We start from the raw sequence: 22521 nt of genomic DNA on the forward strand, positions 1-22521 counted from the left end.
TTGGTTGCAAAGGAGAAACCCAACTGACAGAAACCCAACTGAAACTGCCTAATCAAAAAGGTGGGAGGGATGTATTAGATCACAGAGTTGGACAGTTAAGAGTGTGTCTAGGCATCAGGGTTTCACTCAGAGCTGAATCCAGGCATTCAAACAAGGCTGTCAGCAATCTGTCTCTCTCTAGAGCCATTTGCCCATTAGGCCAAATCAGATGAAAGCAGAGAGCTTTCCAAAGTTCTAGAAATGTGTTGAGATTCCCCCAAATCTTGCTTGGCTCCACAATGTGAGGAAAAGAAAAAACAGGACAAACTAGCAGACATGCCACCTTGGAGGTGATCTGCTCCCCGGTGCTGCTTGCTCCTAACTGCCAAGGTCAGCAGATGCTTTTTTGTTCTCTTCAGCTGTGTCCTCACTACAAACGTTGACACAGCGCAAATCTTTGACATCCTTGACACTTTCTCTTCCCCCAGCTTCCACGGATTTCCACTTTTTCTCCTGCCTCTCTGACTTGTTTTTTGGCTCTTCTCTGAAAGAAGGACAAGGAGGGCACTGGGAGAAGGGCTGGGCGGAGAATCTCACAGCACATGCAAAGCAGTGGGGAGAGACAGCCTGAATTATTAAGGAGCAGCAGCCACTCAGGACTTCTGGGAGGAGCCAGAGTGCGGGGACAAACCCCTGAAGGGCCAGATCAAGAAGAGCCTTACAAGCCACACTAAGGAGTTTGGCCATTCTCTTGAAGGTAATAGGGAGCCATTGAAGGTTTAACAGGGGAGACCAGATTTGTGTTTCACTATCAGAAGGAGACCATTGGCTGTGAAGTGGAGGCAGGATCAGAGGGAGACATCAGGCTGTTGCAGTAATTCAGGAGAAAGACAATAGTGACCTGAGGAAGAAGTGACAGCTGTGGGGATGGAAAAAGGAAGACAATTCAGGAGATGGTGATGGGACTTGGTGAGGTTTAGATGTAACAGGTGAGGAAGAGGGAGGTGTTAAGGATGACACCCAAGTTTCTGATTCTGAGGTGAGGAGTAGAAAAGTGGGTTTAAGGGGGAAATGATGAGCTTGGTTCATACACACTGAGGTGCTTGACAGCCATCTGGCTGACCATGTCCAGGGTGGGAGGTGGTTAGTGTGTCTGGAGTTCGGGACAGAGGTTGGGGCTCCCTGCGACACTGGCCAAAGTAAAGACTGTGGGAACCACACATGCTTCTCTAGAAAGCAGCTTCAGAGCAGGATATGTTCTGGGAGGAGCTTTGAGGGCCATGGGGAAGGGGAAGGAAGAGGAGGGGACAGTCGGGCTATGTGACACGGGGCTCTGGTCTGCAGATCTGGAAGCTGCAGCTGGGACTGAAGACACCCATCGGGGCTCCTCCAGGACATCGGGCACTCTGGGGCGGGCAGCCTCCATGGGCAGCGTGGCGGGGAGCTAATCGGTGGACAGACTTGGGGAGCTGGGCTGCAGCTGAGCCAAGGTAGGTGCTGGCCCATACAGGTCTGCAGGGAGGGAGCAGGGACAGGCTGATCTGGGCAGAGCGACGGAGGGGCTGGGGGAGGGATGCTGCCAGGGGAGCTGAAACCCCTGGCTCTTAGGGAGTCAAGGCCCAGCCTTTCTGAGGAGTGTTACCAGGACCACTCTGCAGAGTTAGGATGGGTCAGCCCACAGGAAGCAAGACCACAGGACCCTGTGAGAAGACCCCCCTCCTTTCTTCTCCAAATCCTGTAAATGGCAATAACTATGGGCCTCACTGTACATGCCCAGGCCTGTAGAGTGGATTCTCACAAGCAGTTGGAAATAGGCTGGGGATGTGCTTTAATGGCCATGTTATAGGTCAGGAGACGGAAGCTTAGAGATGTGAAGCAACCTGAAAAGATTGCAGAGCCAGTAAGCAAGGTGCAGGACTCAGAGTGAATCCTCTGGGGCCCCATCTGCATACCTTCTGGGACATTCATCCGTCCACCCTCTCCTGGGGAACTTGGTGACAGTCATGCTGGTCTGACCAGGTGCAGCTGGTGGCAGAGTCCGACGAAGGTCATCTGACCGGCTGGTATCAGGGGGAAGACCCAGTTGTGAGTGACTGACAGAGCATAGGAGCAGCAGTGGGTGGACAGAATCCCTAGGGTGGAGATTGGGGAGGGCTGTGTGGAGGGTGGCACCTGAGCCTGAGGAAGGGGGAGGGTTTGTGTGCAGAGATGAGACAAGGAATCCCAGGAAGGAAAACAAAGTGTGCCTGGCTCACAGAGTAGGAAGGTGGTTGAGAAAGTCAGGATGACAGGGACGAACAGCCAGAGATTGGACTTGGCTGCCAAAATGTGGAGTTTGCAAGGCCTTAGCAGGTGTGGACCTGCTCCCTTTCTTTATGTAGCTCTAAGTGGTTTTCAGTATCATCTCATTTAGTCCTCAAGTAATCCTATGGGGTAGGTGCTATTTATTATTAAGTCTCCCTCAAAGATAGGGAAACTGAGGCACAAAGGCTTGAAGCAACTCGCCCAAGTTGCCACAGCAACAGAGAGGCCGGGAACCCAGCCAATCCATCACCCAGTGCTATCTGCCCAGCCACTTTGCCACACAGGCCCTCACCGTGGCCCGCTGCTCACTTCTGTTATCTCCAAGATTGCTGCTCGGTGGTGGGTGTGAATGCCAGGCTGCGGTCCTCGCCATCTCGTCCAGGGCCTTCCTGGTCTTCATCCAGGCCCATCAGATTCCTCCCAGGCTCCCCCCCCTGGGAACAATGCTCTCCTCCTGCCACGCCGGCTCCCTCACACGCAGGTGTTTCCTTCCCAGCCAGTGGCAGACAGAGCAGAGGAAACAGGCCTGCCCCATCCACAGGGAACAGCAGAGAGTGAGGGTCATCTCCTCCCGGCACCGCGGGAATCTGGAAAGCCCAAGTGGGTCTCATGGGGTGAAGGGGCCCTCTCAGAACTCCAAGTGCTGCATTTCCACTCTTGCTTCCCTCACTGTGAGTCCATCAATCACATGTGCCCCTGAAAGTCCAGCACCCTTGGGAGGAGAGGGAAGTGGGTCAGTGGTGGGGATGGGTCTTCTCTCTGTGCCAGAGTGGTGGACAGCAAACAGGTGGGAGGCAGAGGTGTGGGCCTGGGAAACTGCTTCATCCCAGGTCTCAGTCCTGCAGAGGGGACCACAGGGAGGTCTTTGGGGTAGTTTCTGCCTGAGCAGCCTGCCCTTGGAGCCAGCAGTGGGGGTCTACAGTGCTGCGGTGAACCAGGGGGTTGTCAGAAGCTGGGATCTCCATTGCTGAAGCACTGACCTTGAGCCAGGCCTCCTCAAATCCTCCTCTAAATCCTGCTTTTTTCAGGCCTTCCTCTATCTGGAAAGTCTTCCCCTTGTTAGCCTGCATCAACTGTAGGCGGCAGCAGCTGTGAACCGGCTCCCGCTGGCTTCTTCCAGCTGCGTCCCATAGAGCTACCTCTAGGGTTCTGTGGTCGGTCCTGGGGCCTATTTTACCCCCAGGCAGTGACCAGCTGTGTGCTTGCACCTGCTGAAGGACTGTGTATTGAAGGACTGCTCTCTGAATCCCATTCGTTTGTTCATTCTTTGTCTCCAATTTCACCTCCCATCAGGAACTGTGTGGGGGCTAAGATTTCACTCTCCTGGTAACTGGCAAGTTAACCTGCCTTTGTTCCAGGCATCCTGGTAGAAAACACAAGACCTTAGAGAAAGGACATTACTCACAGCACAGCAAGCAACAGAATTGTCATCCGATTGGTGCCCCTTGTCCCCCAAGTACCATGGGGGCAGCGCAGAGGTGGACACAGGGAAGATGCTGCCTCCCGGCCCAGGAACCCCAAGCTCAGGCAACCTCTGTGTGCACAATGGGCTGCAGGCAAACCTGCCCCCTTTGCCCTGGAAGGAGACATGGACTTATTATACCAGAGAGCAAATCAATCTGCCCTCTGCCCCTGAGGGAAAGACCATCTCTCTCTTCCAAGGCTGTTCACAATACAAACCTTGGAGAGGTGACACGGAACAGAAGCTGACAAGGCGTGCACAGGCTCAAACCTAGGGAGAATTGTCTCCCAACACCCCCTACTGTCCCATCGCTGTTGCACTGCGGTCACATTTTCCTTTAAAAACCTCAGACTCCTCTCACCTCAGTGCTTGGCCCAGGACAATTGTTCCTACAATTTAATTATTGAGTTCATTGTCCCCTCCACCCTCACTATATACCCACTAGGGTGCAACCTTTAGGAGAGCAGATGTTTTTTTGTCTATTTTAAATTCCTGCCATATTCCCAGGACCTGGAAGAGTGTTTAACCTACAGAAGGGGCTCGATAAATCTTCATTGAATGAATGAATCCATCCATTGATTAGGTCTGCAGTTGAAGACGTCGTTTTCCTGCCTCATGTCTGTAGGGCAGTGTCTGGCATATAGTGAGGCCCAGTGACTCTGTGAGAGAAGGCTCCAGGCAGCACAGGGCGAGAGGCCACAGTGCCATGACTGACCGTGACCGTGGAGCTTCTCCCGGGTGACTGGGATTCGACCCTCGGCGATTCTGTGTGCCTTCGCCGGCTGCCGGGAATCTTCCCGACCGGTGGCAGAGGCTGGTGTATTTCTTCCCTGTGATGTCACACTCTCACTGTGACCGGGGTCACAAGGGGAGGGGCACGTGAGCTGATTGCTGAAGTGCCATTTCCACAGTCAGTAGCACCAGACCCACAGTGGGACATTGCAGGCAGGCTGTCCATGATGGGGCCTAAGATCCCCAAGTGCAGGTGGACAGGTGTCTGCTGTATGAGTGTGGCGGAGCACAACGTCCCTCTCCCCACTGTCTCTGTGTCCCCCTTCCCGTGGGACTGCTGTCTCTTCCACTAGCATTCTGAGCATCCACATCATCTCTGTTTCCTCTGCCGCTTGTTATCCCAGCAGTGCCCAATAGTCTTGCTTCTGCTCCCAAGCCTGAAAGCGGCTTGGGGACAGTGAGCCTGTCTTGTCTCCATATGTGTCTGACAATTGTTCCTACAATGGTAATGGGGACATGACAGTGAACCAAGCGGAGTCCTGCCCTCATGGAGACTGCATCCTAGCAGAGGCAACCAGACAATTAGCAAACATGGCACATACATCCAGTGCTTTAGAGAAGTAGAGAGGTGTACCTTAATGTTTTGGAATAACTCACTGGGGCACCGTCCCAGCACCCAGCTCATGTCAGGCATTCTGTCATCAATTCTCCTCTCTGAGAACTAGGACTCAGCCACAGTAAAGTTCATGGGTTGCCCCCTTGTCTGCCTCCAAGAGCCGGGCAGGGAGCATGGGTGACACTGCAGGGAAGCTGACGGTGGTGGATGCAGGAGGGAGGAGGACACCGAGGCCCTGGGAGCCTGTGGCCTCTCTCCAGGGGCAGCTGATTGTTGCCATGTGGAACTGTGGGCCCAGTATTGCCAGATGTTATATTCCAGTTATTCCTTTTAAGTAAAAGCTGGGACTCTTGATTTTTATGTGAAATATAACATTTTTAATGTTGGCTGCAGATTCAGTTTTCTAAAACTATGACTTCTTCTGGGGAAGGGAACTGATGGACCAGGGGCAGGTGGGAAGGATGCTTGCTTTTCACTGTATAGTTGTTTGGTCCTCTTAGATGTTTGCCACAGACATGGTCTCTAAAGTGAAACGTGAATTTTAGCAATATACCAGGGCATCTCCAAGTTCCCTGTGTGAATTTGTGAAATGGGTATGTTGTCAAGTGTGTTGTGAACATCAGCATCAAGGCCCATGGGAGTGCCATGGGCTGGGAGTGTGCCACACTGCGGTCTTTAAGAAGTCACAGACTGGTAGATCCCCCAGCTCAGAAGGGCAAGGACTGTGTCTTATTTATGTCTCTAAACTCTCAGGCCTTGCACAATTTCTGCCACATGGGTAGCATTCCATAGTTGCTCTTTAATTTACTCAGCTACTCAGTCACTCAAAATACTGCCAGGAAATAAGAAGAGAGCCAGAGGGCCTCTGAGCAGCCCAATTACATGTTTCAAGTCCACTGATGGTAGTTCTCATGTTCTTTCCATAGATCGGTTTCTCAGGCTTAGTTTCCATGTTTTACGTACAGGACTATCCCATGTGTTTCTCTAGCTTCCCAGCCTTTGGCAAACTGGCAACTGGGTGGAAGAGCAGAGATGGCTCCTCTGCCACCAACACCAAGGAGCCTCTGTTAAAATTAGAAAGAAGCATCATCCCCTCTGAGCAAATTACAGCAAATGCCTTTTTGGACAAATGCATTACAAAGCCTCGCACTCCCTGGCTGGGTAAATCACCAAAGCCCAGAGGAATGGTGGGCGAGACAGTAGCCCCCATTCACCCACTGTGTGTAAAGTGCAAGATTTAGGCAGAGAAGTCCAAAGCAGGAGCCATTCAGTGCATGACGGAGGCTTCCTTGACCTACCAGCAGCTCCTGAAATCCTCACCATGTTACAGCATCAAGTGTGCAGTTGGCTCTGATGAGATTCATGGAGAAAACCCTCAGAGGCATGTTTGGGCACTTATACAGGCAAGCTCTTATTTCCTTTGAAATTTGTATCATCCTGAAGTGAAGACAAAAGAGACGTTGATGCATTTTGAGAATGACCTCGGTTCTGCTTGTTTTTATTTCCTGTCTCCGTGCAAGCTTGTCCCCCTAAGGGCTCTTTCCCCGACACCAACACCGGTGTGGTCAGCAGCCCTACAAGACAGGAAGTAGATTAGCGGCCCCCTGCAGAAGAGCAAGGGGGAGACACAAAGTTTCCCAACATCTGCACAGATACATATAAGCGCTGAGGAAATGTTTAATAAATGAATAAGAGAATTAAAGAGGAATGAGTAAGGAGGCTTTCTAACAGTGATTGTTTAAGCTTCTAGAATTTTGCTTTCGGTTAAAAATGGACCCAGAGCACCCCCAGCTCCATCTCTTCCTCTCCTATCAGGAGAGGAGACATACACTCCTCTTGTAATCTGTATCTTTGTGATTTCTTTTCCTTTGAGGCTGCTCAATGTTCATTATTGGCTGATTCCCCTAGGACAGAAGTTTGCAGTGTGTTCATTTTATTTTACTAGGGCAGAGGGTCTGTAAGGTGTGGAGGTGGGGAGGAAGGGGTACAGAGGGCAAGGGAGGTGGCCACAACCACACACTTCAGGCTGCAATCTGGGCACTAGCCCTGGTCAGCATTCATTGGCCACATGACTTTTGGAAAGATACTTCACCTTCATTCATTCACTGAATATTTCTCTAAAATATTTGCTGCTGGACTTGCTGCAGAGAATAAGACACCGTGGGACCCAGTGTTTATGGAGTTCACATTGTAATGAATGGACAAGAAAACTAATCATTACACAGGAAAATTTATGATATTGATAAATGCTGTGAATAAAACTAAAGTACGGTAGAGCATGACTGTGGGAGTTATTTTTGATAGATTGGTCAGGAATGGACTCTCTAGGGAGGTGACATTTTAAATGAGTCCTGAATATTGAGAAGGAGCCAGCTGTGGGGAGATCTGAGGGAAAGAGGCATGCAAAGGCCCTGCAGTAAGACTGGCTTTTGGCAAATTGGAGAAACACAGAGTTAGGAGGTGAGAGCCTGGTGAGCCAGAGGGAGAGTGGCATACATGGTGTATGCACTGCTGGGGCCAGATCAGGCAAGCTTTAGAAAGGATGAGGAGTGGGGAGTTTATTGTTAGATCTAAGAGAAATCTTTGGAGGACTTTAATCAGGGACCAGATGTTAGGGGGAAGAACGGAAGCTGGGAAACCCATTAGGGAGCACTGCCATAATGTGGGCAAGAGATGATGGTGGCCTGGACCCAGTGGCTGGAGCAGAGACCACATGCTCGCTCTTCATAACCACCCAGCTAGTAGGGGGGCACCCGGGAGCCTGACTTCCTGGGCCCCACTTAGGAAGCTTCTCTTGGCCTCCCTTCCCCACTGGATTTGGGGTCAGGACCCACATCTGCTCCATCCCCAGCACCTGTTCACCCTGTGTGGTGGCTCTGCCACAGCCTGTTGTCATTTTACAGCTCCTCCCCCTAGTGCCCGCATGCCCCACTCCTTCTTTCACGGTCAAATTTTCATAGTTCGCTCAGATTTCCACGTCTGCTCATGCCCACAAAGACAGGTCACCGAGCACCCTTAGAGAGAAGAAACAGCATGAATGCTGACACATTCCCTTCCTCACTGAAGTTTTGGGTCCCCGATCTCCGTGCCTGTCCATTTATCAAAATGTTGATATGAAACAGTTTGACATTCTGCCTGGCACTTCCAGGTGCCCATGTGGCAAACGAAGGAGGAAGATGCAGCTCAGAGAGGCAAGCGATGGGCCACGCAGTGGGAGGTGGGGAGTCTGGACTTGAACCTGGTCCTTCACACTCCAGTTAATCCTCCGCAGTGCACAGCACAGCACAGCATGCTCAACCTCACAGCTCAGCAGTCCCTGGCATCCAGGAAGGGAGAGAAGAGCAATTATTTTAATAGTTTTATCAGGTTTCCCTCTGTCTTTGCACACAGCCAGTGTAATGGCAGTATTCATAAGCTGAGGGGTGAGCTCAGAGGTGCGTGTTCTGCTATTAGGCTTCACAACTTACCTATGTTAGCTCTCTCTTTTGTGTGCCATCTGCTACATAACAAAAGTAAAGTCAAACATACTTAGTATTAAGAAATCAGAAGACGTAGAAATGTATCAAAGTAAATATTACCTGTAACCACTGCCTATGGATGATATCACATTTTTTTGGTAGTGTAACATATATTATTAAAAGAAGCAATTCATACACACATGCACAAATAAGTACATGTCAAACTGGGGGATCTAAATAACAAGGTGTCAAGGTCAATATCCTGCTTTTGATTTTCCACTGCAGTTGCATGAGATGTTGCCCTGGGAGGACCTCCGTACAGCAAACATGCGATCTCTGAATTGTTTCTTACTATGCGTGTGAATCTACAACGACCTCAAAATTAAAAACTTAATTTAAAAAAGATAAAAGATAACAGCTGTTTTTTTAAACATAACTATAGTACTATTACCTCCCTCACTCCAAGTTTCTATGGCATTTAAGTTCCCAATGACCTCTAATGTAAAAGTTTTATGTAATGGTTTGAATTGAGATTTAAACAAGAGTCACACATTCACTAGGTTGATAAGTCTCTGTTAATTTATAGGCCTCCCCTTCATTTACCTCACCTTTCCCTTCACCTCCATCACACCACTTTCCTTGCAATTCATTTGTCAAAGAAAACAGAGCATTTGTCCTGTAGTTCCTCAGTCTGGATTTCTGCATCCTGGTCGTATGCATCAGCATGTTCTGTATTTCCTATAGATTGGTAATTGGATATAAAAGCTTATTTGCTTTTGGAATATATAAAACATGCACAAGTTTAAAAAATTAAAATGGTAAAAAAGGGTTTATATTGAAATGTCAGTCACCACCCCACCCCAGTTCCTCAGGTGCCTTCCGGGCTAGTGTCGTGTGCAAAGGGTCTGGTTTTAGAAAGCTGTGGGGGCACCACTGAACGAGCATTCCTTTTTTAATTTTTTGCTAAACTCTAGAATTTGGTAAACAGTATATGTGCATATAAATACATGATACCAGCTAGAATTTAAAATGTGGATTCTTTCTCTTTTTTTTAATGTTTATCTTTTTTCCTTTCTCCCACCCTCGTTCCTCCCTCCCTCCTTTTTTTTTCTTTCTTTCTTTCTTTTCTTTCTTTTTCTTTCTCTCTCTCTCCTTTCTCTTTCTCTCTCTCTCTCTCTCTCTCTCTCTTTCTCTCTTTCTTTCTTTCTTCCAGTCTCTCTCTCTCTCTTTCTCCTTCCTTCCTCCCTTCCTTCCTTCCCTTGTTGCACTGGTTTTCAATATTATGTTCATTTGTTGAATACGTATAGAGAAACGGAATGTCCTTGCCTTTTGTTTATCTTTGAGGGAAATGTTCAGTCTTTCACTATTACATGTTAGCTATGTATTTTTAGTAGGTGCACTTTATCAGATTAATGAAGTATCCTTATCTTCCTAATTTGCTGTAAGTTTTTATTATGAATAAGTGTTGCAACTTGTCAAATGCTTTTATCACATCTATTGATAGGAGCATATGTTTTCTCTTTTTCAGTCTTTAATAAGATGGATTACACTGATTGACTTTTAAATTCTGAACCAATCTCACATCCCTGGGATAATTCCCATCAGATTGTTATGCATTATTCTTTTTATATACTGCTGGACTTGTTTTGCTAATACTTTGTTGAGAATTTTTTTCATATGTGTTCATAAGGGATATTGATCTGTTTTCTTGCCCTATCTTTGTGTACTGTGGTATCAGGATAGTACTGTACTCAAAATGAGGTGGAAAGTATTCCCTCCCCCTTTATTTTCTGGGCCAGTGGATTATTTAGAGATGTGTTGTTTGATATCCAAGTAGTTGGACGGTTTCTAGTTTTCTTCATGTTACTGATTTCAAGTTTAATTTCATTATGATAAGCAAACTTACTTTGTATGATTTCAATTATTTTAACTTTGTTAAGGCTTCTTTTACGACCCAGGGTATAGTCTCTCTTGATGAATGTTTCATGTGGACTTGAAAGGAATGTATATTCTGCTATTATTATGTGTAATATTCTATGAATTCCAGTTAAATTAAGTTGGTTGATGGTATTTTTTACTTTTTCTATATTCTTACTAATTTTCCATCTGCTTGTTCTACCAATTACTGAGAGAGGACTGTTAAAATCTCCATCTTTAGCTGTGGATTTGTCCACTTATCCTTTAGTTTTATTCATTTTTCCTTCATGTGTTTTGAAGCCCTGTTGCTAGATACATACATATTTAGGATTGTTATAGCTTCTTCATGAATTAACCCTTTATCATTATCTCTCTTTATTCCTGGTAATTTTCCTTGCTTTGAAATCTAGCAAGCCACTTGAGCTTTCTTTTGATTAGTGTTTGCATAGTATTTTTTTCTGTTCATTTGCTTTAAATCACTTGTGGCATTATATTTGAAGTTATTCCAAGTGCCAGTTTGTTCTGTGTTGTTTTTTGATCTATGCTGACAATCTCTGTCTTTTAATTTGTGTATTTAGAACATTTATATTAATGTAATTACTGATATGATTTTATATAGGCCTACCATTTTATTATTCATTTTCTGTTTGTTTTTTATGGGTTTTGTTCCTATGATAGAGGAGGGGAAAAAAAGAGTTTTTCTCATGCTCCTGGGACCACAGTTCCTCTAGTCAGAGAGAAGAATTTCTTCCCAGAATTTTAGGCACCTGCGTGGCCACTGTTGCCACAACTGTTGCTGTTACTTGCTGTTGCAAGATTGCCTGGGGGTTACAGCAGCAGAAAAATGAAAAGAAAAAGGAAACTCCCCCATCTCTTCAAACCGTAGGGGATGCTTTTCTGCTCCTCAAATCAGAGAGAGAAGGCTTTTCTTCTAGCTCTTGTCTGCCCTCTGAGTTTCCGGCTGCCTTTGTATCCAGGCTGGAGTTTACAGAGAGGGGGGAAACAGAAAATTCATTGCCAGTTTGTTCTTCTTTAAGTACTGGTTTTCTTCCCAGTTCTACCTGCTACCATTTACTTTTCAGAATCCTCAGATAGCTGATCCATGCATACTATCCAGAGTTTTTAGCTGCATTCATGCATTCAGTGGGTAAGTTAAAGTGGTGTATACTTAACTCCATCTTAATCATACCCAGGACCTCCAATGTCACATTTTGATGTTTAGTTTTTTCTGACTTTTTAAAATGCATATATGCAAATTTAGAAATATACTTTAAAAAAATTAATGTTTTAAAAATGTGTTAACTGTTTTGTTACCTACTGTTTAAAGTGAATACTTATGAAAATCTTTTCAGTTCAGTAAATATAGATATACATTATCATTTTTATATCTGCATAGTATTGCATTGCATAAATTACTCTAACACACTTAGTCAATACTCTGTAGTTGGGTTTTTATGTTTCTTCTGGATTTTCTACATTATGAACAATGTTTCGATGAACACTTCTGTACATACTCTTCATTCACTTGTCCAGTTAGGATAAATTCCTAAAAGTGGAATTGCTTGGACAGAAAGTATGTACATTTTGAATTTTGATGCATATTTCCCAACTACCCTCAGAAAAGCTATGCCAATTTCCATTCTCACCAACTGAAGATGACAAAGCAAATTTTCTAATATCCACACCAACAGTTGATGTTATTTTTTCTAATTTTTGCCAATGATGTATCACATTTTGATATTCATTTCTGATTATCAGTAGACTGAAATTATAATTGTAATACACTGAATTCAATTAGTTGATGTTTATTTTAAGATTTTATATCTGTATAAGTGAGTCTGATCTTTTATTTTTGTTGTGGTAAAATCTATATACCATAAAATTTACCATTCAGAGGTGTTAAATACATACACAATGTTGTGCAATCATCGTCACTATCCATTTCCAGAACTTTTTCATCATTCCAAACAGAAACTCTATGCCCATTAAACAATAATTCCCCATTCCTCCCTCCCCCAGCCCTTGGTAACCTCTATTATACTTCTGTCTCTGTGAATATGCCTGTTCCGGGTACTTCATGTAAGTGGAATCATATAATTTGTATTGTTTCGTGTCTGATTTATTTCACTTAGCATGATGTTTTCAAGGTTCATCTACATTGTAACATATACCAGAATTTCATCCCTTTTTAAGGCTAAATAATTTTCCATTGTATGTATAGACCACATCTCATTTATCCATTCATCTGTTGATGGACATTTAGAGTGTTTCCAACTTCGGGCTATTTTTAATGTTACTATGAATATTGGTGTGCAGGTATCTATTAGACTTCCTGTTTTCAGTTATTTTCAGTATTTTCCTAGAAGCAGAATTGCTGGGCCATATGATAAATCTATGCTTAGCTTTTTGAGAAACAACCATACTGTTTTCCGTAGCAGCTGCGCTGTTGTAAATTCCAGCCAACAATGTACCATGCCTGTAATTTCTTCACATCTTCACCAACACTTTGGTAGCTTCTGCTGATTTTCTTTTTAGAATAGCTATCTCAATGGGTATGAAGTGCTTCATCTATTTTTTGAAGCTATCTTTATTAGATTTTGGTGTCAAAGATAAGGTGGCCTTTACAGAGAATCTTCCCTTCTTTCTCTATGCTTTGGAACAGTTTAAGTATCATAGAATTTTTCTTTACTTCTGCGTGTTTGAAAGAATTTATTAGAGAAACCATCTGAGCCAGACACCACTTTTTAAGAGCTAGTTCTTTGGCAGCTTTATCTATTTCCTTACTGGTCACTAATACAAGCAGTTTTTCTAATTCTTCTAAAGACTTTGAGTCATGTTTATTTTCCTAGAAAACCATGTATAACATAGAGGGTTCAGATTTTCTTTTTTGCTACAAATATACATATAATTTATTTATTTATGACATTTATCATTCCTAATATTGTCTTTGCTCCCTCTCTCTTTAAGCTAGCTTTTCCAGGTGTATTTTTATTTTTTAATTTTTTTCTTCAAAGAACACGCTCTTGGATTTGTTCAGAGCTACTCTTGCTTTTCAGCTGTGGAGTTTCTTGCACAGTGTGCAGAATCTGTGAGTCCTTCCCCCGGGGTTACAGTGGGGCATCAGGGTCATGACTGCGGGCATGGGCTCTAGAGCCAGATGGTCTGAGTTCCAGTGCTCATTCCTTTACTTACTAGCTTTTTGACCTTGAGTCATTATTGAGCCCTCTGTGCTTCAATTTCCCCATCGAAGAATGGGAAGAAAATAGTACCTGCCTCATAAAGTTAATATTAATAGTGAAGAATTGATAGTTTTTAAGTGCTTAGAACAGTGCCTGGCCCATAGCAAGCACCATGAAAGTATTTCTTAAATAATCTATACTTTCATCCAACATGCTAGAAGCTTAAGTCCCCTAAGAGCCTCCTCATTCCCCAAATATACTTTCTGCACCTTCCCATCACTTACACAAGCTGCCTTTTATTTTGCAGAACCATCTCCATGCAGTAAAACAACCACTTCACTTTCCATTCTGCCGCCTGAGACAACCACATCCTCCTCACACATCCCCAGGCCCCCATGGAGAGCTCAGGTCAGTATGGCTGGGGGCAGAGGCATCTAGTGCCCCTGGCTGCACACTGAGGAAGGCCTCCCAGGGTGGGCAGGACCACTTCCACCCAGCCAGGCTGTGGGACCCCAACTCAGCTGCCCAAATGTGAGAACGTCTTGAGAGATGGACATCCACACACACTCGTATGAGCCCCAGCTGCTTGCAGGTCACTGAGCTGGACATTGGGAAGATGACAATAATAGCCAGATTTTATTACTAAACAGTTGTATTTATATAATGAAAATCTCTATAGTACTTATAATATATGAAGTCACGATAAAACACTTGACAGATATTAACTCATTTAGTCTTCCCCAAACCCTGTAAGATATTTTCATTACTCCCATTTTACAGGAGGGGAAAGTGAGGCAGAGAGGACAGGCATTATTCCCTAGGTCATACAGATACTGTATGGTCAAATCAGGACTTGAACCCAGCCATCTTGCTCCAGCATCCTTGCTTTTAATGATTTTACTGTGGATTGCCCCATGCAAACATCAGAACGATTCTGTAAGGTATGGTATTAATGTTATCATCCTTGTTTTACTGAGAGGGAAACTGAGGCTCAGAGGGGTTAGGTAATTTGCTCAAAGCTACACAGCTAGTAGGTGACCAAGCCAAGATTGGAACCAAGGTCTAGCTGATTCCAAAGCCCGGACTGTCCTCCTTATATTAACCAGGGACAAGGAGAGATGACCCTTCCCTCAAGATGTGCATCGTCTAATGGTTACCCAGGAAGTCATAGACCACTCTTCAGGCCACCAGTCATAGACTCTAATGCCCTTGAAGATGCCTAGTCCTGGGAAAGGGGAGGAGACACCCCCAAGGCAGGTAGAGCTACCAGGCTGTTACCATTTCTACGCCTGGCTCACCATCAGAGAGCCTCACCCAATCAGAAGAAGCTCCAACTGCCTCAGGCAAGCCCAGTGAATCCCGGTGTTGCAATATTGAGGGTTGTTTTTAACCAGCTGAGGTTTGCGCTGGGAGAATAGGGTGGAGCCGGCACTGTGAAAATCTCCTAAATATTTCAAAAACAACTTTGCGTTCATTTTAATTGTAACAAAAAATAGTGGTTGTATTTTAGGAAGACAGATATTCCAATAAAGTTTCTTTGAGTACAGGTAGTAGAAACCCACATGGCTAATTTGATTTTCATAAATAAAAAGTGGCCAAGCATTAAAGGAACAGTAAAGCCTCAGGCACCAGAAAGGGTAGGGAACAGGGTGAGTCTGCCACCAGGACAGGGAGAGGTAGACTTCAGACAGCGCTCCAGGTGTTCTTCCTGCTGGCCATCATCTGGACAAGGCACACCTAGAGGGCGAGAGAATCCAGGGCCAGCTTGGTCCTGAACCTCCCCAAAGCCAAGGCAAAGCAGGGCACCTGGGCCACAGTCTCATCAAGTGGGGCTGCTGAGCAGTTGAGACCACAGACCTTCCCCCAAAGATATGATAGATGACCCCCCCAAATCCAGTGGGTGAAAGGAAAGGTCCCCAAATTAGGATGTGTGCCCTGGGAGCTCTGAACAGGAGTTTTCCCATCATGGCCAGGACTGCAGCTGCCCTGGCTGGCTTCCCAAATTACAAATGCTTTTAACTCTTCCCACCTCCCTGAGTCCTTCCTTAGAGTCCTCTCATCCTAGAATTAAGAAGAGGGGCACCTGAAAAGCAGGGTAGTTATTTTGAGGGATGCAAGACAGCAGTGTTTCCAGGGCACCCAGAGCTATTGTTATTTTGCCATCCCTGCACATGAGTACAAACTGCAAACATTTTTTTTTTCGGAGGGCATCTCTCATATTTATTGATCAAATGGTTGTTAACAACAATAAAATTCTGTATAGGGTACTCAATGCACAATCATTAATCAACCCCAAGCCTAATTCTCAATAGTCTCCAATCTTCTGAAGCATAACAAACAAGTTCTTACATGGTGAACAAGTTCTTACATAGTGATTATGTTCTTACATGGTGAACAGTGCAAGGGCAGTCATCACAGAAACTTTCAGTTTTGATTACGCATCATGAACTATAAACAATCAAGTCAGATATGATTATTTGTTTGATTTTTATACTTGATTTATATGTGAATCCCACATTTCTCCCTTATTATTTTTAATAAAATGCTGAAGTGGTAGGTAGATGCAAGATAAAGGTAGAAAACATAGTTTAGTGCTATAAGAGGGCAAATGTAGATGATCAGGTGTGTGCCTATAGACTAAGTATTAATCCAAGCTAGACAAGGGCAACAAAACATCCACGGATGCAGAAGATTTCTCTCAAAACACGGGGGGTGAGGTTCTAAGCCTCACCTCTGTTGGTCCCCAATTTCTCATCTGATGGCCCCCGTGCGACTGTGGCTGTCTTAGGTTGTTCCTCCCTTAAACTGCAAACATTTTTACAACAGTCTGAGCCTTTGTTCCACATGGCAGCTAGGGGGTTTGGGGCATGGGCTGGAAGGGAAGCAGGAGCCACGTTACTTCAGCCCCTGGTGCATCTCTGTGCTGAGCCTATGATTTCAGTGAGCAGCTGTGATGCTGAGACAGAACTGTCTGCACACCAACGGATTCTCAGACAAGTCCTCACCCCTGGTTGGAAGGGTAGGCAGTGCAGCCCAGGTGTGTGGACCCCAGCTCAGGGACCAAGGTGAGGAAAAGTTCACCCTCCAACATGGAAACTAGTAAACACAATGTATATTAAGTGACATGCCTTGGGAATTCCAAATCTGAACTGGACCACACAACCGTTCTTCTCAACTGTATTATGGCTCACTTGGCATGAGGTAATGGGACCTGGGGTTTGTGATTTTAAAATGCAGTGGACCAGAAAGAGTTTACATTTACATTTACATTCCAGGGAAGGGGTGCTGATTCTGTTGGCCAATATCCAGGGAGTGGAAACAATTATCCTCAACTTCCTAGTTTGAGGGAAATATCCCTTGAGAATTACAAATTCAACCCCTTTGGTAATAATTTTGTGTGCACCAGGTGACTTGAGGTTCCCTGTAACCCTTTCATCCTGACGGACGTGTCCATCCCTCCCCCTCCACCCAGTGAAGAAGGCTGAGGAAAATTAAGTTTGATTATTCCACCCACTTTCCCCATACTGATGCCATGGTCCTCTGGGTGTATTAGAACTCTCCAGAGAAACAGAACTAGTAGGATGATACCCAGATAGAGAATGAAATTTATTATAAGGAATTGGCTCACATGACTGTGGAGGCTGCCAAGTCCCAAGATCTGCAGTCCGCAAGCTGGAGCCTTGGAAGAGCCTTTGGTGTAGTTCTAGGCTTGAGACTCAGGGAGACCCAGTGTTTTGGATCAGGTCCAAAGGCAGGAAAAAACTGATGTCCCAGCTTGTCCCAATCAAGCAAGAGGAACTTCCTCTTGTTTGGGGACGGCCAGCCTTTTGGTTTATGCAGGCCTTCAACTGATTGGATGAAGCCCACCCACATGCGGGTGGGCAATCTGCTGACCCAGTCTACTGATTTAAATGTTTCCCTTCCCAAAAACACCCTCACAGAGACACTCTCAGAAGAATGTTTGCCCAATATCTGAGCAGCCTATGGCCCAGTTAAGTTGACACATAAGATTAACCATCACAAATGGTATATGGGTTAACCTAAAAAAAGCCAAGACTGGTCTGCTCAGAAAAAAATCTTTGATGATTTTATTCACAGCATGGCTGGACCCCAAGAGAGAGCACTGGTGTCTGCTATGCAGCTCAAGGGTTGCTTCCTGAACAAAAGTCATACCTATTACAAGCAAGCTAACAAAAACAAGAATCAGCTTTCTCCAATTACATTCTTTTGAATCTCCTCCCAACACCAGAACAGGCAGGAGCATCACCATGGAGAAGCCATCCTGACACCATGACCTTCATCCTTAATTCAGGGATGGTTGTCCTCTGTGAACTGTAAGCACCTTGACACTTAACTCCTTCCTTGACTAACAGATCAATTATCCAGAGCCCTAAGCTTATGACCTACAATATAATTCTCACTGTAGCTGCACATTAGGTTCTCCTGAAGAGCTGCTTTCAAAACCTGATTAGTAGGTGCACTCCACGATTTCTGGTTTAGGGTGGGCTGTACATTGATGTTTTCTATAGCTTCCCAAGTGATTCTAGTGGTCAACCAAGACTGGGGACTAGGGAAAAGGCAAACTTCCTAGGAAGGGGCTGGGAGAGATTTGGCCCTGTCCAGGATCCCAAGACAATGGAGAGTTGGAATTGCCAAGTACTAGGACAGCTTTGAACGGCCTGAAATTGAGGAGCAGACCTTGAGCTATGAGTCAGGACCCTGTCAGCTTTTCCTCTCCTCCCCTCCTTACAGTCTCTTTAGCTGTAATAACATCTAGCCTGGTTTAAGAGCTGGGAACCCTTTTTTATTCAGTTAACTTTCTCAGGGGCATTTATTTCTGCATTCAAACCCCAGGCACAGATAGACAGACAGACGCTCATAGTCTCCCTGGGTGTACCATCTTCTCTCTCTTCCCTGTAAGCAGGTGACGGGCACACGTAAGGGTGCATGCCCAAAGAAAGAGCATAGACAGAGAGAGAGCTCTGCCCCAACAGCTCTGTGGCCTTGTGTGAATCCCTCTCCCCTCTGAGTTTCACTTCCCTGTCTGTAAAATGGGAAGAGAGCCTCCAAGTTTCCTCCAGGTCTGACTTCTGTGTTTGGAGAGGCAATATGGGGCAAGGGCAAGGGCTCTTGGCCTGGACTCCACAAAACAGATTGAACAGATCTGTCTTGCCAAAATCACAGGGCTCTGCTGAGAATCCAAGGAGATAAAATACTAGGAAATACTTTATATGTCCACAAGTCAGCAGAGAATGCCAGCAGATGCTACAACAAATGACCCCGTGTCGGTGGATTAGCACAACAAATGTTTGTTTCTCACTCACTTTACCATCCAATCTGGGCTCCAAACAGCCTTTCAGGGACAGTGGCCTCTTCCCTCCCATGACACCATCTTCTTCAACACATGCTTTCCAAGATCACCATGGAATGGGGAGAGAGAGCATGAAAGGAAGCTCAGAGGGTTTTATGACCAGGCCCCAAAGTGGCAGGAATCACTTCCTCCACATTTCATTGGCCAGAACTCAGTCACATGGCTCCTCTCTCACTGCAGAGGAGTCCAGGAAATACAGCCTTCCCATCTACCTGCAACTAAAATGAAATTGGTTCCCAGAGCATATAATATTGCCTTGCTACCCATCTGTAAGACTCTCTGAGTATATGCCCTTCAGATGCTATTTAAATGTTAGGAATTACTAGTAATATGGATACATGATAGTAACACTCCACATTCTTGGATGGAGGGAAGGATAATAATACTGAACATCACCTATTTACTGGCTGTCCTGAGTCAAGAATTACGTTAGACATACATGCACATATAAACAACCCTGAGGAACTTCAGACACAAGAAATAGTCCTTTTCTTTCCTTTGCTTAATCAAATCAAATCCCACTTCAAACTCCCATTTTCCAAGGTCAGTATAAATTCTAATGTCATTCACTAGGGGTGCCTTCCTGCTCCTTGAAATTTGGTGAACAAGCCCAGGGGTTACAAAGTCTGGATGATGGGCAAAGTCTATGGTCTGCAGTCCACTGCAGCTGCAGCCCCCAGAACAGCTTGGCTAGGCATTCATGGTCCACAGGGAGAGAGCAGGGTCCTTTAAGACATTCTTGTACTCTGGTAAAGGTGGCCCAGGAGATAATAGCAGTGGCATTCAAACACGCAAAGTTTAGTGCTTAGCTGTCCTCATCTGAGATCTTGGCCACCACCAGCAAGCTATGTCCCAGCCAGCCCTGGTCTTCCTAATTCTCTGGATCCCCATAACCCTTGTGCCCTCAGAGTCTTGGGAAATCCAACCTCCTGCCCTTTGGGTTGCCACTCACCTCTTGAACTAAAAGCTGCAGCAGTCATCTGCATCTTTTGGGGACAGTCCAGCTTGATTGTCTCAGTTAGATGCCCAGGGGTCTCAAGGTCAAGGAGCGGGGTAGAGGATATAAATGAGAGAAACAAGGAGAGTGGGACCCGTGAAGAACCAGAGAGGCCGTGCCCTATCTCAAGGGGGTAGCTGCTCCCCAGCCCTGACAGTTGTCACCGGTGACAAGAATGCATGTCCAGTGTCAACAGACTTTCAAGAGAGGCCAGAAATCCAAACTTTTATGCAAAATCTCCTGATTTGTAAATGTTGGCAGCTAATGTAATTTTTTTCCAAGATGCTCTACAAGTCCAAACAAAACAGGCCTGCAAGCCAGATGTGGACCAAAGCTTGAGAGTCTGTTCCGGCTGCCCAGACTTTCGAAAACAAAGTTTATTTGGGGCTGTCTCCCAGGGCTACTGACAACTTCTCTATTTTTCTCTGAAACATAAAAACTTAACTCTTTTTGCAAAGCAGGGTAACCTAGAGCTCAGAGGACAAAGGTTTGGCTGCCCTTCTAGTGAGGGGACTAGGAGGAAATCATAGTTATCCCGGTTTTAAGTCTTTTATGCAGTCTGTGGTGTGGTGGGCAGGCAGGGATAGAGAAAGGGGAAAGGGAAGGAAAGAGGAAAGAAGAAAGAAGACACATGATTTTTAAATAACTCACCCTGCATGAATTTACTAAGTCTTCATGCAAGGTAGAGATAGGTAGATGGAAAGACAGCCTTCGTGACAGGCTAAATGAGCTCCTTGCCAGTTTGGGGAGAGGCTGCCCTGCCCAGCAGAGTGGCCAGGTGGTCAAATGTGGGCTATCACAGCCTGTCCCCTCACTGCCCACTCTCAGCCTGGAGGAGACACAGAACAGGCCTTAACGTGGTCTTAGGGGACCAATGAGAGACAGGAGGAAAGTGGGGGTATCAGAAATGCCAGGTGGTCCTGGCAGACTTTGCGTGGGCCCACCCCAGAGCCCTGAGAGGCCAGTCGGTGAGCACCAGGGCGCCCTGTGCCTTGGCCTGAACAAATTCTAGCTCTTGGACAGTAACCTGCTAATTTAAAAAATCTGTAATCTCTATCCTACCTACTTTCAAAAGAATCCAAGTCAAGTAAGATATGTGCTAAGTAGAACATGAATTAGGAGCACCAGCGAGGAGCAAAGAAGAGAGGTCCCTGCCACTCATCATGAGCTGGTTTTTGAAGGTGGGCCCCAATTTGACTGTAAGTTTCCTGACAGCTAAAGCAAAAGGGGAACCCCTGGGGCATGTGGTTTGTATTGTCTGACAGCCAGAGAATGTACGCTTGCCTGTAAAGACAAACTCTTAGTTGGAACTAATCGCAAAGAAGAATTTATGGTGTGGGGAGTGTCTCCCACACTTCCTGCATTGATCTGGGTCCTCCAAGAAGGAGATACCAGGGCAGGATTAGACACGCAAGGACTTATGTGGGGAAGCACCCAAAGGCCAGCAAATGGAGAGGGAGCCGGGGAAGGCCGGAAGAGTGAGCTGTCAGACTATAGTGTTGTGAAATCTGACTCTGACCAAAGGAGAAAGAGAGGAAGGGCTGGTAGAAATGTGTTAGACTGATGGGTGATCAAGAAAGGCTTATGGGGCAGTTGGGGAATCCCTGAGCCAAAGTCAGCCATCAGAGAAGGTCCCCATCTTCCCTGCTTTAAAATCCCTGCTGCTCTGCCCATTGGCTGGGAAGCGTGGCCCCCGGCACAAAGCAGCAGGTTTTGCTGTACAGAAGCCCAAAGTTCCCCCAGCTTTGGTCAGTTGAACTCCCTGCAGTGGAAGGCTCATCCTCACTGCTACCAAATGCCAGTTACTAATTCTTGTACTACTTTCACACTTCTGCCGTGTCAGTGTACTAAAGAAAAAATTATTCTGACACTGAAAGGGAGCAGAGGGAGACTTTATTCAAGACTATTGCAATAGGGGAGAGAGGGAAAGCAAAGACAGTGGGGGATGTACAGCCAATGAACAGAGCCAGGGCATCAGTCAGTAGAAAATTACTGGGAGGAGGCATCCAGGGTGGGCAGGTTCTTGCTAAATAAACCTAACAGGATTCTTGCTAGATAGAGGCAGGTGAAGGACTTAGACCAAAGGTGGAGGATGAACTTGATTAGATACCAAGGTGTGGGATTCTCTATAAACAGACAGTAGGATTTTTCTAAAACTGGGTAAGGCAAGCCGAAGATGTGACAGAGGCCACGGGCAGGGCCGAGTGGAGAAGAAAGCTCAGCAGAGCCGGAGTACATTTTGATCAGGGGGAGTCTTTGCCACTTCCTGTTCTAGTATTATCAGCTATGTTTCTTTAAATTGACTTTATATATTTTTCTAGTACCTAATAAAATAAGGGCATAATTATTCAATTTTAGGATCACTGTGTACCATCTAGAATTGTCTTGTGAACCAGTAGTGGTATCTGTACAGCACTTTGGAAAAAAATGCTGCTTTTTCAAAGACACAGAAATGCTGATTGCAAAGCTGTCTTCCAGCCTTGGCTCATATGCTGGCTTCTGGCTC

The 22521-nt window shown here is 45.6% G+C and overlaps 1 protein-coding gene across 3 annotated transcripts in view; it reads left to right on the top strand.

Annotated features, from left to right (window-relative positions):
• Positions 1–1292: 1292 nt before the first annotated feature.
• The window catches only part of PIK3R6 (phosphoinositide-3-kinase regulatory subunit 6), a 55193-nt gene continuing 33964 nt past the window's right edge, over positions 1293–22521 (top strand). Inside the window, exons 1-2 of one of the 3 annotated variants that reach the window (XR_008997169.1) lie at positions 1293–1469; positions 13955–14055. Coding sequence is in view for 1 of the 3 variants with exons in the window: in XM_036896131.2 (XP_036752026.1) it covers positions 14043–14055 (13 nt within the window). In the remaining 2 variants the exon portion in view is untranslated. The remainder of the gene's footprint in view (positions 1470–13954; positions 14056–22521) is intronic. The other 2 variants (XM_036896131.2, XM_036896133.2) reach the window with 2 other exon arrangements.

The sequence above is a fragment of the Manis pentadactyla genome, chromosome 4, assembly GCF_030020395.1.
Source record: "Manis pentadactyla isolate mManPen7 chromosome 4, mManPen7.hap1, whole genome shotgun sequence".
In the NCBI taxonomy this organism is placed as follows: Eukaryota; Metazoa; Chordata; class Mammalia; order Pholidota; family Manidae; genus Manis; species Manis pentadactyla.